Source organism: Nerophis ophidion, linkage group LG02 (genome assembly GCF_033978795.1).
Source record: "Nerophis ophidion isolate RoL-2023_Sa linkage group LG02, RoL_Noph_v1.0, whole genome shotgun sequence".
Lineage (NCBI taxonomy): Eukaryota > Metazoa > Chordata > Actinopteri > Syngnathiformes > Syngnathidae > Nerophis > Nerophis ophidion.
In genome coordinates, this window is record NC_084612.1 from 54,228,976 (window position 1) to 54,244,597 (window position 15,622).

General features: G+C 39.2%; 1 protein-coding gene across 2 annotated transcripts in view; it reads right to left on the minus strand.

The window, feature by feature from the left end:
* The window catches only part of mars1 (methionyl-tRNA synthetase 1), a 37,087-nt gene that overhangs the window by 12,732 nt on the left and 8,733 nt on the right, over positions 1-15,622 (minus strand). For both annotated transcript variants that reach the window (XM_061886577.1, XM_061886567.1), the window contains exons 6-15: positions 11,053-11,237; positions 10,786-10,895; positions 10,597-10,713; positions 10,290-10,493; positions 8,250-8,451; positions 8,022-8,096; positions 7,770-7,940; positions 7,583-7,678; positions 1,130-1,247; positions 809-1,022 (exon numbers count right to left, since the gene is read on the minus strand). In XM_061886577.1, the coding sequence (XP_061742561.1) occupies positions 809-1,022; positions 1,130-1,247; positions 7,583-7,678; positions 7,770-7,940; positions 8,022-8,096; positions 8,250-8,451; positions 10,290-10,493; positions 10,597-10,713; positions 10,786-10,895; positions 11,053-11,237 (1,492 nt within the window). The remainder of the gene's footprint in view (positions 1-808; positions 1,023-1,129; positions 1,248-7,582; positions 7,679-7,769; positions 7,941-8,021; positions 8,097-8,249; positions 8,452-10,289; positions 10,494-10,596; positions 10,714-10,785; positions 10,896-11,052; positions 11,238-15,622) is intronic.

Below are 15,622 nucleotides of genomic sequence, written 5' to 3' on the forward strand. Positions count from 1 at the left end.
TTATTTTAACAGTGGAGGAAAAGACACTAGCTCTCGTTCAGCGGCACAAGATGCACGTGTAAAAGGTACCCCTCCTCCTCCCTTTGTTTTAAACTCTTTGCCAATGTTATTCTGGGTGAATTTTAGTTTGTGAAAATAGTAATTATTGTAGCCTTATTGTTGTTAAAGTTAAGGATTTATGTGATTTCTGATCGTTTGTTTAGGTCGCGTGCTGGCAGAGCAGTGCATACAGCGCAGTTCAGCTTGTTAGTAAGGAAAAAATTGATCCATCACCCTTTATGTTTATTTGACATGCAGTACTGTATAGCACTTTATACTGTGTTCAAAGTGTACAACTCTTAACTAAAATATGGACTTTTGTCAAGGCTGTTTATTACGGAAAAATGTGCTTCACTATACAAACTTTTTAATTTACTAATCATGTTTAAGAACTAATTATGGTTGTAAATCGAGGCTTAACTATGTATTTTTTAGGTTGAAAAAAAAAATGTATCTTGAGCTAATGAAGTTATGTTTTGTATTTGGTATATGAAATATTTTACGATGGACAAGAGCAGAGTTACAGTGTAGATGTGGAAAATGGATAAAGAACATAACACTTCTTCAGAGAGGGGTGTGGACAAAATCCCTCTCATTAGCGTAACAAACTCTCAAAACTGACATTACCAGAAGCACTTTTAAATAGTCTAAATTTCCAGTATCCAGGCCAGAGTTTGGCCATAAAACTGTTGTGGCACCTCAGACTTATTTCATATAGTTTACAAAAATACTCTACTGCACAGTTGAGGACAAAATCTTAATGGCCAACCTGTTAATGAAGTTGCCCAGGTTATTGAGCAGTTCCGAGTTGTTTTTCGTAGCCATGTCTGCCCAGGAGAAGGTGGAATCCTGTCCTTCTGGACGCACATAGAGCAGGTAGAAGCGCCACACGTCAGACGGGATACCGGTGTCCTTGGCCATGTCGCCAAACACGCCAACACCACGGCTCTTGGAGAACTTTGTGTCTTCATAATTCAGATATTCTGCGCACAAGTCAGAATAGGACATCTCCAGGGTGACTGCAGCATGAATAATTTACCAGTGTGCTGTAGTGAATGTCATAAATAATAAAAAAGCTACAAACGCCTACCAGTGGCAATCAGGTGGTTGACCAGTGTAAAGCCATCCTGAGCTCCCAGAAGGGAGCAGGGAAACACCACACTGTGGAACGGCACATTGTCTTTGGCCATGAAATTGTACAGCTCCACCTGGTGGCACACATACACTGCAACATGAGGATGACATCATATTAGATCATCATGAGATCATCTAGTTCAAAGAGGACTTATCAGCTCTTCCCAGCCCCCACCCAAAAATGAAGCGCACACACAAAGCTCAATCGTGGGGTTTGAGATGGAGAAAGATGAGATGAGTCGATGAGAATGAAGACGATAGCTTTGCTTATTACAGCAAATGTTGGATTTCTTTTTATCTGTAGGACTGAGATCTCTTAAATCTTTTTACTGAAGAAGGAGAAGCGTCAAGCGTGGTATTTCCTGCATGCCAGAAAGTTGTGTAGGATATAAATCCAGTTTGTATGTAACTTAGATCTTGGTTTTTTGGTGGTTCTTCTGTGTATTGGAAGTCCTCGTATTGAAGTCCAAACACTAACATGGTCAGTCCTTCTAGGATTTTGTGTGATTTTTTGTGTGTGATTGTTGTGGCCTAAAGCGCTTGATTTCACGACAGCTTTTTACACAAAGTTACAGCAAAAGATGAGATGTTGGGAGACCATTTGTTTCAGTAACATTGCATCATGTTGTGATTTAAAAAATTGCTTTCAATATTGTAAGTGTTGTCATATCAAGTAGTGTATTTATATTCAAGAGTCTTTTGTATTTCATTTAATTAACATTTATGTATTGAGTTTTTTTCTCCATTTTCATGCAGGCTATTGCAAGGCCATATTTCACTGGTTAGGACCAAACGTGGGCCTTAGGGGCCCAAAACTCCAACCACAGTTTAGATACCAGGTCAAATATGATTAGTTGCACACATAAATGTACATCAAATGACAGCCAGTGAAGTTGTTTTTATGTGGACATACTTTTTAGTTTTTTAAATTTAACTATTTGTGAGTATAGACTTTTTTTTAACACTTGTGTTCATTTTTTTCTGCATGAATAGTTCTATTTTCCAACAGTCTGACAGGCCTCAAATTTTAACTTTTTAAGGTCAAGGTTGCCTTAGCTCGGAGGGCTCATATTTTAGGGCACAAAGGCAAACATGATTTTCTTTCAAGGCAGGGGCTCCAAAACATGCATGCATGCATACATATACATTTTTTTTGTGCATTATTAATGCCTTTATCTCTATGTTTACCTTTTGACAGAGGGAAGTATTTTTTGGAGTTATGTACATGTAGATGAGGTGACAGATCCATTAAGAGTTTGAGCAGAAATATGTTGTATAGGAATTAACTACACACAATAAAACATTAACAAAATGATGTGTCAAATGGTTTTGAACGTAATAAATACCTTTGTGACATGAAAAAACCCTCAAAAAAACATGGCATTTACTTATTGATATAAAAATAAAAAACAAAGCAGTTTGGCTAATGAAGATGAAGTCAAGTAAACAAGATGTGTTCTTCTCCAACGCCCCCTTGTGGTTCAGTACAACAGTTTGGCAAACAACAACAAAAACGGAGTGACAGAGTGTTTCCCCACCTCATTAACTCTGTCAAAGCAGCTGATGGACGTTGTATTGTCAAAATGAAAGCAACGTCATATAGTTTTTCTTCTTCGCTGTATACTTTTAGTGTGGGGACAAGTGTCTCCAATATTGTCCACACCTGTCTCTATCTAACAGCAGTGTGATCTTAAACACATGGCGGGAAGCAAGGGAAAATGACTGTAGCATCCCGGAATTTGTTTGTCATTGCTGTTTAGTGTGGTCTCACTATGTGTCACAGATTTATGACAGTGCTGGCGTTGTTCATACGGCCACCCTTTGTGTGACATGTAGGTCTGTAGAGTAAGTATACTCCGAGAGTGTACTCCTTGAGCGAGATTAACGGTGTTACTACGCCATAATTAGGAAGCCAAGCGACGACAGTGCGCATGTGTCTGACTTTGTGTTGTTTAAAATAAACTAATAATTGTAGGGTTATCGGACATGTATAAAGGAGACGGTGTTACTTACCGTCTGAAATTTTATTTTTATTTAACATTATGCCGTTGACCTTTATATCCCTTGTCCATTAGCTAATAAAACATCAAGGGCGGTCACGGCAAAGTATTGTGGCAAATGTTGGTACATTTTTTTAGGGCATTACGCAAATGAGAGGGCGGTCGCGACAATTCTCCCGTCCAAAGGCAAAACCCAGTAACTCAATTTTGGTCAAAACTAAGCTGATAATAATTTTGGAGTTCCTAGGTGATATGCTTTACATTAGTGTATGCGATATTGTAATTTGTTACATAATTAAGCTGTTACGCGCATGGCAGGACCTAGCAACTACCACATAATCGCGTAGATACAACAGAAAAACCTAGTATCTCAAGGGACCAATCGAAGCTTCTTTGTTAATTGCCTTATTGTCTTTAATAAGACATTTGCACGAATGGGGGCCGACGGTCAACCTGATTATGTGATATTATGGCACGAGGGGATATTTGGAAGATTGGCCCAGGACGTTGCAAGCACCTTCATTAAATGTATTGTTCTTGATTCTTCCCCTTGCATACTCTTTTAGGCAGATAACTGTGGAGGTCAAAATAAAAACTGGACGCTGTACACGGCTCTTGCCCAATGTGCAAACACAGAATGGGGCCCACCCGAGATTGTGATAAAATATCTGGAGAAAGGGCACACGTTCATGAGAGCAGATTCAATCCACGGCTCAATCGGCAAGAAAATGAAAGCTCAAGAAAACATCTATACGTTTGATGACTTTGTAGATCTTTGTAAGACAGCATCAAGACAGATTGGTTTTCTTTTGTTTTCTCAAAATCAGCTAGACGTGAGTTACTAGGTTTTGCCTTTGGACCGGAGAATTGCTGTGGTTAAATTCTAGCCCTGGTTTGAGAGTCCATAAATATGTTTTGACACGGACTGAGAAGGAAAGCTAAGGGGGGAGGAACTATTGATACTATGGAAGACAGCCGCTTTGTGTGCACGCCGATACGGCTGTGGTCGCTCATTTAAAGAAAGTATTTGTTGCTCAACCATCATTGTTTCATCCCAGCAAAAGGTACAATATTTTATATTCACACAGAAACGTCAAAATTCGGGGAGGTTTGTAACTTCAGTGGGGATGTTGGTATACAGGGGCAATTTCCTAGTCTTCTGCACAATCCAGAAGAACTGACAAGTTTGAGAAGCAAACATTTCCCAACATGCCTTGTTGATTTCCTAATTATCACTAAGTATTCATGCACGGAAGTCTTTAATACATTAAGGGGTGTAATATTTATTCATGTACAACTTTTGTTAAAGGCCTACTGAAACCCACTACTACCGACCACGCAGTCTGATAGTTTATATATCGATGATGAAATATTAACATTGCAACACATGCCAATACGGCCGATTTAGTTTACTAAATTACAATTTTAAATTTCCCGTGGCTTTTGTTGTTGAAAACGTCGCGGAATGATGACGCGTATGTTGACGCGTGTTTGTGACGTTATTGGTTGGAAGGGACATATTAGCCCAACACCACTTACGGCTAAAAGTCGTCTCTTTTCATCGAGTAATTACACAGTATTTTGGACATCTGTGTTGCTGAATCTTTTGAAATTTGTTCAATTGTTAATGGAGAAGTCAAAGTACAAAGATGGAGGTGGAAAGCTTTTAGCCTTTAGCCACACAAACACACGGTGTTTCCTTGTTTAAAATTCCCGGAGGTGAAGTCCTGCCCGTGGACACACCCCTCCGACTATCAGGTACTATTTAACTCACTAAAACACTAGCAACACAATAGAAAGATAAGGGATTTCCCAGAATTATCCTAGTAAATGTGTCTAAAAACATCTGAATTGCTCCCAATACAATCGCCTTTTTTTTTTTCTAGTCCTTCACTCTAAATTTCCTCATTCACAATTCTTTCATCCTCGCTCAAATTAATGGGGAAATTGTCGCTCTTGCTGCTGGAAGCTCACATTGTAAACAATGTGAGAATGTGAGGAGCCCTACAACCAGTGACATCACGCGCACATCGTCTGCTACTTTCGGTAAAGGCAAGGCTTTTTTATTAGCGACCAAAAGTTGCGAATTTTACCGTGGATGTTCTCTACTAAATCCTTTCAGCAAAAATGTGGCAATATCGCAAAATGATCAAGTATGACACATAGAATGGACCTGCTATCCCCGTTTGAATAAGAAAATCTCATTTCAGTAGGCCTTTAATGTGACACCTTTAGTATGGATGGCTAGTGCAATGCATCATATAATTCCCACTGCAGCCTCCAGTGTTATGTATTACATAAAATGTGAATGAGATTATGTTAATATTGATGGTATGTAGAGGTTTTTATTGGATAAAATTCCCCATGTGGGCCAGATGCATGTTGCTTTTCATATGGTCCCGCAGGCGCCTTGCATGGCAGCTCCCTCCATCAGTGTGTGAATGTGTGTGTGAATGGGTAAATGTGGAAGTAGTGTCAAAGCGCTTTGAGTACCTTGAAGGTAGAAAAGCTCTATACAAGTACAACCCATTTATCATTTAACGGGATTCCTCTTCAGAATCTCCTCTCTGGTCAACAAAAGCACCTTGAAGATTCTAGCCGGAACTCTCATTCAACCCTTTTTCGATTCCGCTTTCACCTCCTGGTACCCCAGCACCTCCTAAACCCTCAAATCTAGACTCCAAACATCCCAGAACAAGCTAGTCCGGTTACTTTTAGACCTCCAACTCAGATCACACCTCACTCACCAGGGGGAGCTCACAAACCACGTTAAACCCAGATTCCGATCTAACAAAGGTCTTAACTCATTCTCTTTCTCTGCCACATCAATCTGGAATGCACTCCCAACAGGTGTAAAAGTAAGTGCATCTCTATATTCCTTAAAACCGCTCTAAAACAACACCTCCAGGCAACTTCAACCCTTTACTAATACCCTCCTCCATTCACATCCCATCTCCCCAGATTGTAAATAACCTAATGTAAATAATCAAATGTATATACCTATTCTTATGCTATCCGTACTCACTATGTTCTCTGCTCGCTGTACACATTCTACCAAGTAAGACCTACACTGTTTCAATGTCCATTTCTCTGATGATGCAATTGTTGATGACTGAAGTGCTGATATCAACCAAAACTCCTCATCCCACCCCCCGGATTGTAAATAATGTAAATAATTCAATGTATATACTATGATGATTAACCTGTGTGATGACTTTATTATGCTGATAGTATATATTTGTACCATGAATTGATTAACGTGGACCCCGACTTAAACAAGTTGAAAAACTTATTCGGGTGTTACCATTTAGTGGTCAATTGTACGGAATATGTACTGTACTATCTACTAATACACGTTTCAATCAATCAATCAATTATAAGTGCTAATGCAGACAATCTATTGTTAGCTGCACATTGACCAGAGAGAACTAACTGGCTCATGCTGTTATATTGACACATTGAGCCGGTAAGCTGCTGCATTGCCACTAAATTGGTGAAAGTTGATTCTAGAAATCATGCCTCTCACTTGGATAGTAGAAGGATGTGGCAATAAACCAAGAAGTGGGTCAACTTTGACAAACATATTAAGACGCTTGTTTGCGGCAACTTTTTTTTTCTTAACCTTTCTAGGTAATTATGAAAAATTCTTAATTCTTAACGGTAAGTTATGAACATCTCATCAGTCTCCATCCCAGTGAGAGCAGACATTGTAGAGTAAGTGATTGTTTTATTATGTTCCTAGTTTGTATATCTTGTTCAGCACTTAGCAATACTGCTACATGATGCTGAGGTTTTTACTAAAGCTGGATTGGTTAAGCACATAGCTTCGAAAACTTGTTGCTTATCCTCCCTATATTGAGGCTCAAAAATGAGGGTTTTTCTAGATCATAATTTGTCCCGAAGTAGTCTTTGTTGTCTCTCGCAAAGTACGCTGCGAGTAGTAGGTTTGTTCTTGTTGAAAGGTAAAGCAAACGTTGTGATACGTCTGTTAAATTAATATGCCTAAACTGACCAATACATGTAAATATTACATATATACTTAAAGCGTATATATAAAACATTAATGGACTTTTTTTTCAAGCAATGTATAGGCGGAATAGAGTGATTCTCATTGGCTCCACTTTAAGCTGCCAATGTTTATTTACGTTGCTTCTTGTCTTACATTAGTAATTGTGAATGATAGGCAAAATTCCAAAAAGATTGCATTTCTCTTTTAATTTGCATGAATTGGCACAATAGTAACATTGCAAAAATCCTTTAGGATGTGCTATTTAGCAGACTAAGTGCAGAGCTTGTTGATATAAGACTTTTATACTCTGTGTATTTACACCTGCTTTCAAAAAAGGTAAACCCCGAGCATATCAACATGTTTATAAGAAAGAAATGTGAGCATTCATTATAGACAGTACCTGATCTGGATTCTTCCACCACATTTCCCATTTGTCAGTGTAGTTGGCAGTGATTGAAAGATAACCAATAGGGGCATCAAACCACACATAGAACACCTGAAGAGGCAACAAAAGGGTCCTCAGTCATAAGAGCCACAACTGTGTGCCACTGTACTAGTGCTTGTAAACTAATTAGGCGAAAGCAGACCTTTTCTTTGAAGTCAGGGTGAGGTACCGGCGTTCCCCATTTCAGGTCTCTGGTGATGCAGCGTGGTTTAAGTCCATCTCTTAGCCAGGATTGAGTGATCTGTTTGGCATTGGAGGTCCAGTCTCCGGTGCTGGTGGACTTCTGTAGCCACTGCTCCAGCTGAGCCTCTAACTAGAATGTAGATGATGGAAATACAGACAAACTGTAGCTGGGGGGCAAAGCTCAATACAAAAATTGGAGTAAAACTTGTACTTTTGGCAGGTCCAGGAAAAGATGTTTGGAGGAACGGATGACTGGAGTCTGACTGCACACTTTGCAGTGAGGTGCCTTAAGGGGAAAGACAGATATTACATATTTACGCATTTATTACAGACATGCCGAAATAACAACTGGCTATTTTAACTTGATCATATTAGTGTGGATAATTGGTTCTTTATTAACAACTATGTTGTTGTCACAGTTTCAACATAAAGTGCCCACCTTGAGTTCCACTGCATTGATGAGCCGCCCACATTTGTCACACTGGTCACCACGAGCGTCTGGGTAATTGCAGTTTGGGCAAGTGCCTTCAACAAAGCGGTCAGCCAGAAAACGCTGACAGGTCTCGCAACGGAGCTGCTCCACCGTGTCTTCCAATAGGAAGCCATTCTTGTGGAGCCTCCAGAAAATGTTCTGGGATATCCTGAGTGGAACCGACAAAATACACAATTCAGATAACACTGAACCTATGTCACAAGATTATATTATTTGAAGATGAAAATAATCACTTTGCTTGTGGAGCTTTAAAATGTTTCTTATGATTAATAAGATGATGGTTAGCTCTAAAGACCTCACAGCAGAGAACATTAATACACGTCAACTTAAAATGGTGCCTGATGCCTTTTGAGAGGCACAAAGCTTGCAATATAAAAACACCTTCAAATATGATCTGTTTGGTATTGTTAGAGCAGATCAATGTCTCCTCTGCTCTAAAGAAGAATGTTTATGTTTTGTTCACAATGTCATATTTAACGTAGAAAGTACATCAGCTTCAGTTAGTTGATTGTGATTATAGTAACTTGGAAACAATATTTGTATTCTGCTCTGAGACTAAGAGCAATTAAGCAGATTTTATAGCTGAGAGGACCAGACGTTCACATCAGGATCCTGCATGAGATTACAATAATCTTACATTACATAATGTGAATAATCGTGTAGAACGTGTGTGCCTTTTCAGACATAAACCAAGCAGCGTCAAAAGGGCATACCACTCAAGCGCTCTATGTGTCGTGATCAATGTGTAACCTCTTTGTTTAGCATTGTCCTCAACATTACTGAAAATACCATATGGACCCAGATTCAAAACAACTATTTTGAAGACCCGCTTCTGGTAAAAAAGAACAAATCTGAAATAATTTCTTCCTTAAAGAAATATCTTCAATGCTAGTGAAACCATCAGGTAGATAGCTGGACAGTTGTTTGAATACTCTGCTACATTGTTAACCATTGTAACAAAATTAGCACTTCTTCTAATTTCAATTCTCTGTTGACTAACTTGCCAACAACCAATGAGAATCTTTTCTAGCAGGTCTGTTGCAACTGCATCTAATAAATAGTTCACCGGTGTGTGACGGGAAGAAAAGCTCTGACTCGTTAGGAGAGCAGCTGTTTGGTGCCATCAAACTCAAAATAGTTAGCATCTATAAATGTACATGCCTCACCAACAGCAATTCCACTAAGACTGTAAGTGAAGCTCAGCATCCCCTAAAATGTCAAAAAAAATATATAATTCGTCATTTATATACCTTTGTTTACATTTCATTGACTAAATATGCGCTAAAATGCACTTAATATTTGTATAGAATCAGTTACTTATTCCTTTTCACTCATTGCCGTTGCATCAGAGTTCATCAACAAAGTTGAAGCCAAGTGTCCATTGACTTCAATGGGGGAGCATAGAGTTGGTGATTCCACTGCAGTCAAACTAAATAATCGTTGGATAAATGCTCGGCTTTGTCGGACACCGAGCGTCCCTGGAAGTATATGGAAAGTGGGCTTGGACGCTGAGCATTCGCATGATAATTGGATGATCTGTCTGAGGCTGAATCTCTTCTAGTTTGAGCACAAAATGAGCGATACAGCGTCTTGAAACATAAACCAAAATATTTTTAAAGTTTTTTCCTACAGCCCAAGTACGGCTGGGTATTACAGCCCCCCTGTAACTCTGAAAGGGACAAGCGGAAGAATTGATGGATGGACAGCGTTTCGAGTTGATATGGAGAATGTAGCGATCCTTTATGTGATGTTTTCTTGTAAAATCTAAGATTTTTAATCGATTATTGAAGACTGTACTCAGGTTTAGAGAGTAGCTGAAAAAATAGCTTCCCCGACTTGAAAAACCAGCAGGCGCCACTGTGCCTCACATTTAACAGCCAATTTTTTTCTGAGTTTTTTTCCCAAGGCAAAAACAGTATTGTATGTGGATCCGTATGGTGTTAGATTCTAGAAAGACTAATTCAGGATTGTTCTTTTTAAACCTACTCTGTCTGCTTCTCTGTGGTGGTCCTTCCAAAGAAGTCAAAGTCTATCTGGAACCACTCGTAGATGCTGGCATGAAGGACATGGTACTTGTCGCAAATCTGCTGCGGCGTCAGGCCTTCCTCTCTGGCTTTGTTTTCTGTGGCGGTGCCATACTCGTCTGTGCCACACACAAACAACATGTTCCAGCCTCGCATACGGCCGTACCTTAAGAGAAAGTCATTGACAACATTAAATAGGTATGCCATTATGTGGTCTAGTACACAACTAGAACCCTTTTTCTCTATGAAATTTCAAATTCGTAGTGCACCTGGAGAAGACGTCAGCGCTGAGGACACAGCCAATGATGTTTCCCAAGTGAGGCACATTGTTAACGTAGGGCAAGGCACTCGTCAACAGGATGTTTCGCTGGCCCTTCTGTGGCAGACTGAAAGGAAATAAACCAGCATAGATGTAAGAAGGAAGGAGTTTTTTGAGTAGAAGAACTGTTATCACGTACATAGGGTGCACTCTGTCTGTAGTTGACTGAAAGATGTTTGGATTTTTGCTCCATGTCATAGCAGCCGCCTCCATCTCTTCTTTTGATACCACACGCTCTCCTTCGTCATCCTAAATAACCATGAGGGAAAGGACAAGACATCTATTAAGAATCAACACTTTGTGTTCAATCCTGTGCAATAGTACTTAGGCACCAGAACCTTATTTTTAATGCTGGGTTAGACTGTTTTAAATCTAGTGCAAGTTATTGCGATTATCTGGCAGATACCTCAGCAGTCCTGCTGTTGCATGGCTGCGTGCCGCTGCATGGGCCGCTCTGAGGGGCAGGCTGCCTCTGCATGAAACTCCTCATAGCCAGCAAGCCTTTTCCCTGCAGCACTTTTTGGGCTGCTGACAGGCAGGCCTGTGAGGCAGCCACACGGTCAAACCAAACCCTCAGAGACTTGTGTTCATCTAAAAAAAATGGACAAATATCATGTTTAACTAAGAGGAGGGTGAAAACCACGGCAAGGACAGACAAGTGTCACCTGTGGATAGGGACGGGTACCGAAATCAGTATGTTTACAGGTATCAACCAAATTTTGGGGGTATTGATTTACGTAAAATCAACTAGTACCATATTTGAACGTGACGTCAGGTGCAGGTGCAGACTTTCCCCGGTTCGAGCACTCATTGGGCAAACAGGCTTCTTGGGGGTAAAGTTTGACTCAGATTTTAAGTTCGAAAAAAAAATCAGCAGCGTCATACAAAAAAGCTTTTATCAACCACGCCAAATAGCGAAAGTGAAACAATTTCTGTCAGGACATGATCTTGAGAAATGAATCCACGCCTTTATCTCAACTCGTCTTGACTACTGCAACGCCCTGTATGTAGGCATTAGCCAGGACTCCCTCGCCTGCCTGCAACATGTACCCGCAGGCGTGAGCACATCACCCCTATATTATTGTCCCTTCACTGGCTCCCTGTGCGCTACAGAATCAACTTTAAACTCCTACTATTTGTTTACAAATGTCTAAATAACCTCGCTCCAACATATCTCTGCGACCTCCTTCAGCCTTACTGCCCTCCCCGATCCTTAAGATCAGCTGCTGTTGAGGGTCACTGACACAAGGCTGAAGCTTAGAGGTGACAGAGCTTTCGTCGCTGCTGCTCCCAAGCTCTGGAATGACTTACCTTTGAATGTTAGACAGGCGTCCTCTCTTCCTGTTTTTAAATTGCTCTTAAAAACACACTTTTATTCCATGGCTTTTAAAACTCTGTAATCACCATCCTGCTACGGCGTCCAATAATGCACCTGCTGTGAACCTGTTTCTATGTTTTATTTTTATTTTATTTATCGAGCTCTGTGTCGTGTTTGCTCGTTTTTCTTGTGTTATCTTTTAATCTCCCTACTGTATAGCACTTTGGCTACCCCTGTGGTAAACTTTAAATGTGCTTTATAAATAAAGTTGATTTGGTTTCATTTGATTCTTCGTAGAAAGTGTCCTAAAGTAATTCTCCAGTTTACAAAATGAGCGAGCTTGGTGCCAATTTACATTGGATCAGTCATAAACATGCTAATTAGCACTTGCGATTTTTCATGGCAATTTCAACGCCTTCAAATGTACGTAATAATCTAAATTACAACTAAGATGCACATTACAATCAAACAGCTGGTGTGTAATAAATACAATACTTACAGTATAGACACTTTATAAAATCAACAAAAGATAAGACAGACTTATCAGTTAAGTGTTAAAAGGGAAATGCAGGTTTTGGATTGTTGCCTATTATCCCCATGTAAGACAGGAGCACGTCATTCTTTTCTTATGCATTCTGATTCATGCAAGTACAAGGTAGCTAACAATGCAGCTAATTGGTGTACACTATTGCGTCCATAAAGCCCTCTAAATATATCCAAGAACTGCCAACAACACTCCATTTACATGTCATGACCTGAATATTAACCAAATATTAGCAATATTGTTATTAAAAGTGCTAACACACAGGAGCCACTTTAATCACAGCGGTAACTAGCTTATGCAGCTAATGACAAACTGAGCCGATGAGCTCCTGCGTCACCTCTGAGTTTGTAAAAGTTAATTTTATATTATAAATCATGCATTTAATTTGTATAGTCGACGTTTATGGCCATAAACTAAGTTGAATGTCAAATTTAACCAACCAGGTATGGCTTAAAAGGACACAAAGTCACTTGTTTGCGCCCAACTATTTTTTTTAACCTTTGTGGGTATAATGATTAATTATTCATCCAAACGGGAAGATGTAAAAAACATCAGTCGGCATCCCAGTGAGAACAGACATTGTACAGTAAGTGAATGTTTCATTATGTTTGTAGTTTCTACATCTTGCTTAGAGCAGTACTGCTACTTGCTGGATCTGTTTACCACACAGCTTCTGACACTTGGAGTTCATCCTCCTTATGTTCAGACTAAAAAAATAGAAGGTTCTGGATCATCATTTGTCCCAAAGTCGTAGTTGTGGTCGCTCATCAAGTCCATAATGATTAGTGGTAGTTATTGTAGACTGACCATATGTCCTCTTTTGCGGGGCTGTTCGGGCGGGGTTTCTTAAATGCCTCAAAGTCTGGGTTGCGTGTATTTTTAATCTACGTCCAGGGTTAAGAAGGGGTTGAAAACTAAACAAAATTTTGAAGGTGTGTGCACGCAGCAGCATTCCTGAGGGAGGGCCAGATAGCGAGCGAGCGATGTAGTGGTTTAATTGTCAATGCAAGGCATACTTGTTCCACAGCCATACAGGTCACACTGAGGGTGGCCGTGTAAACAACTTCAACACTGTTACAAATATGTGCCACACTGTGAACCCACACCAAACAAGAATGACAAACACATTTCGGGAGAACATCTGCACCCTAACACAACATAAACTGAACAAATACCCAGAACCCTCTGCAGCACTAACTCTTCCGGGACGCTACAATATACACCCCCCCGCGGTGTATATTGTGATAGAGTGAATCAAAGCTATTGTTGTTTTTCTTTCAACTGTCATTGCTCAAAACATAATATTGAATCAAAATCAATGTTACTATGAATTATTGACCTATCCAAGGTTCCGATTACGTCACATCAAATATTCCACTTTGAAAAATATTTTTGGTGGAAGATTTTGCATATTTTGTGTGTTTGCCAAAAAAACAAAACATACTTTTGTTTGACAAAAAAGGGCGGAAAACAAAAACGAAAAAATAACAAAAAAATTTAACATTTTGAATTGAGGGATAGATGTGAAGTTTATGTAAACTCCAGAGATTTAAGAATTAAATATAAAATGTATGTATGCCCTGGCACACCATTATCATCGTTTCATGACCGAAGCAAAACACTTTTTACACTTTTATACTGAAATAAATACACCTACAACTTATCAAATAAGAACATTGAAAAAACTACCAGCAGCGGTAAAGTTTAGATCCATTAAAAAAAGAAGAAAGTGAATGAATGTTTATAACTGAATACATTTACATATACGTACAAATTTGTCTTCTTTTTTATTATTTCTTTTAATTAATTAAGTAACGTTCATGACAACCTTTTTCCAAAACACAATATAGCATGTGAGATAGAACAGGACGATGCATACGTTTATCATATGTTTTCAAAACGCTTACAAAAAAGTTGGACCCCAAAAATTTACGGTTGGACCCCATTTTTATGACTTAATGGGGTCCCATCCATTTTGAAAATTCCTAGCGCCAACACTGCTGTCAACAGAGGAGAAAATAATGCTTTATTTATAAAGCAAGTTCAAGTATCATTAGTACATTTTCACCTAGTCCCGGACCCGCCTTGGCACGCATATACGTGTCCTCTTTTTGGGATTTCAGAGTATGGTCAGCCTAAGTTCTAGTTTTTGTAGGAAATAGCACATTTTGCGATAAGTCTGTAAAAATAATTCCCAGCCTTGTGTTTAAAATGACCAAAATACGTGAATATTACATGTTATCATAAATGTGCCTGTTACTACATTACGTATATACTTACAGGGTGTATATTAAACAATGAAGGTTCTTTTATGTTTCCAATGGTAATGAATCCCATTCCATCCATTTTTAGCTTACTTTTACTAGCGTTTATTTACTAGTTCGAATCCATAAAAAAAGAAAAACATATGTGCTCTTGTCTCACATTAGGATTGTGAATGACAGAAAGTTCCAAAAAAAGTGCAGTTCCCCTTTAAATGTTAACAAAAAAAACTTTTTTTTTTTTTATCAGACAAATAACATTCATTTTATTACCACATGGATATACACAAAAGTACGTCAAATTGGTACCATTGAGTACTGTTATCAATACCTTGGTGTTGGGAGTTGGTACGGTATTGGTTGAAATGTGAAAGGTACCTATCCCTACATACACGGAGGCAATGGGTGATTTTTGATTAACTTTATCATAGGGGAGTATATGAGTTAAATGCACTATCTTCACATTAGTCGATCAAGTTGGAGATAATTGTGACTAAATAAGATAAGTATAACATTTACAATTATATCTGATAATATCCAATAAGCATCTGATCATGTTAAGTGAAATGTTCAGTGTTCAATTCGTCCATCCACCCATCCATCTTCTACTGCTTGACCCTCTCGGTGTTGTTGGGGGCTGGAGCCTATCTCGGCTGCATTCGGGCAGAAGGCGGGGTACATCCTGGACAAGTCACTACCTCATCGCAGGGCCAACACAGATAGACAACATTCACACTCACATTCACACATAAGGGCCAATTCAGTGTTGCCTATCAACCGATGCATGTTTTGATGGTGGGAGAAAGCCAGAGTTTAAAAATCCGAAATAGGCAATCTATATCAGATCCGGATT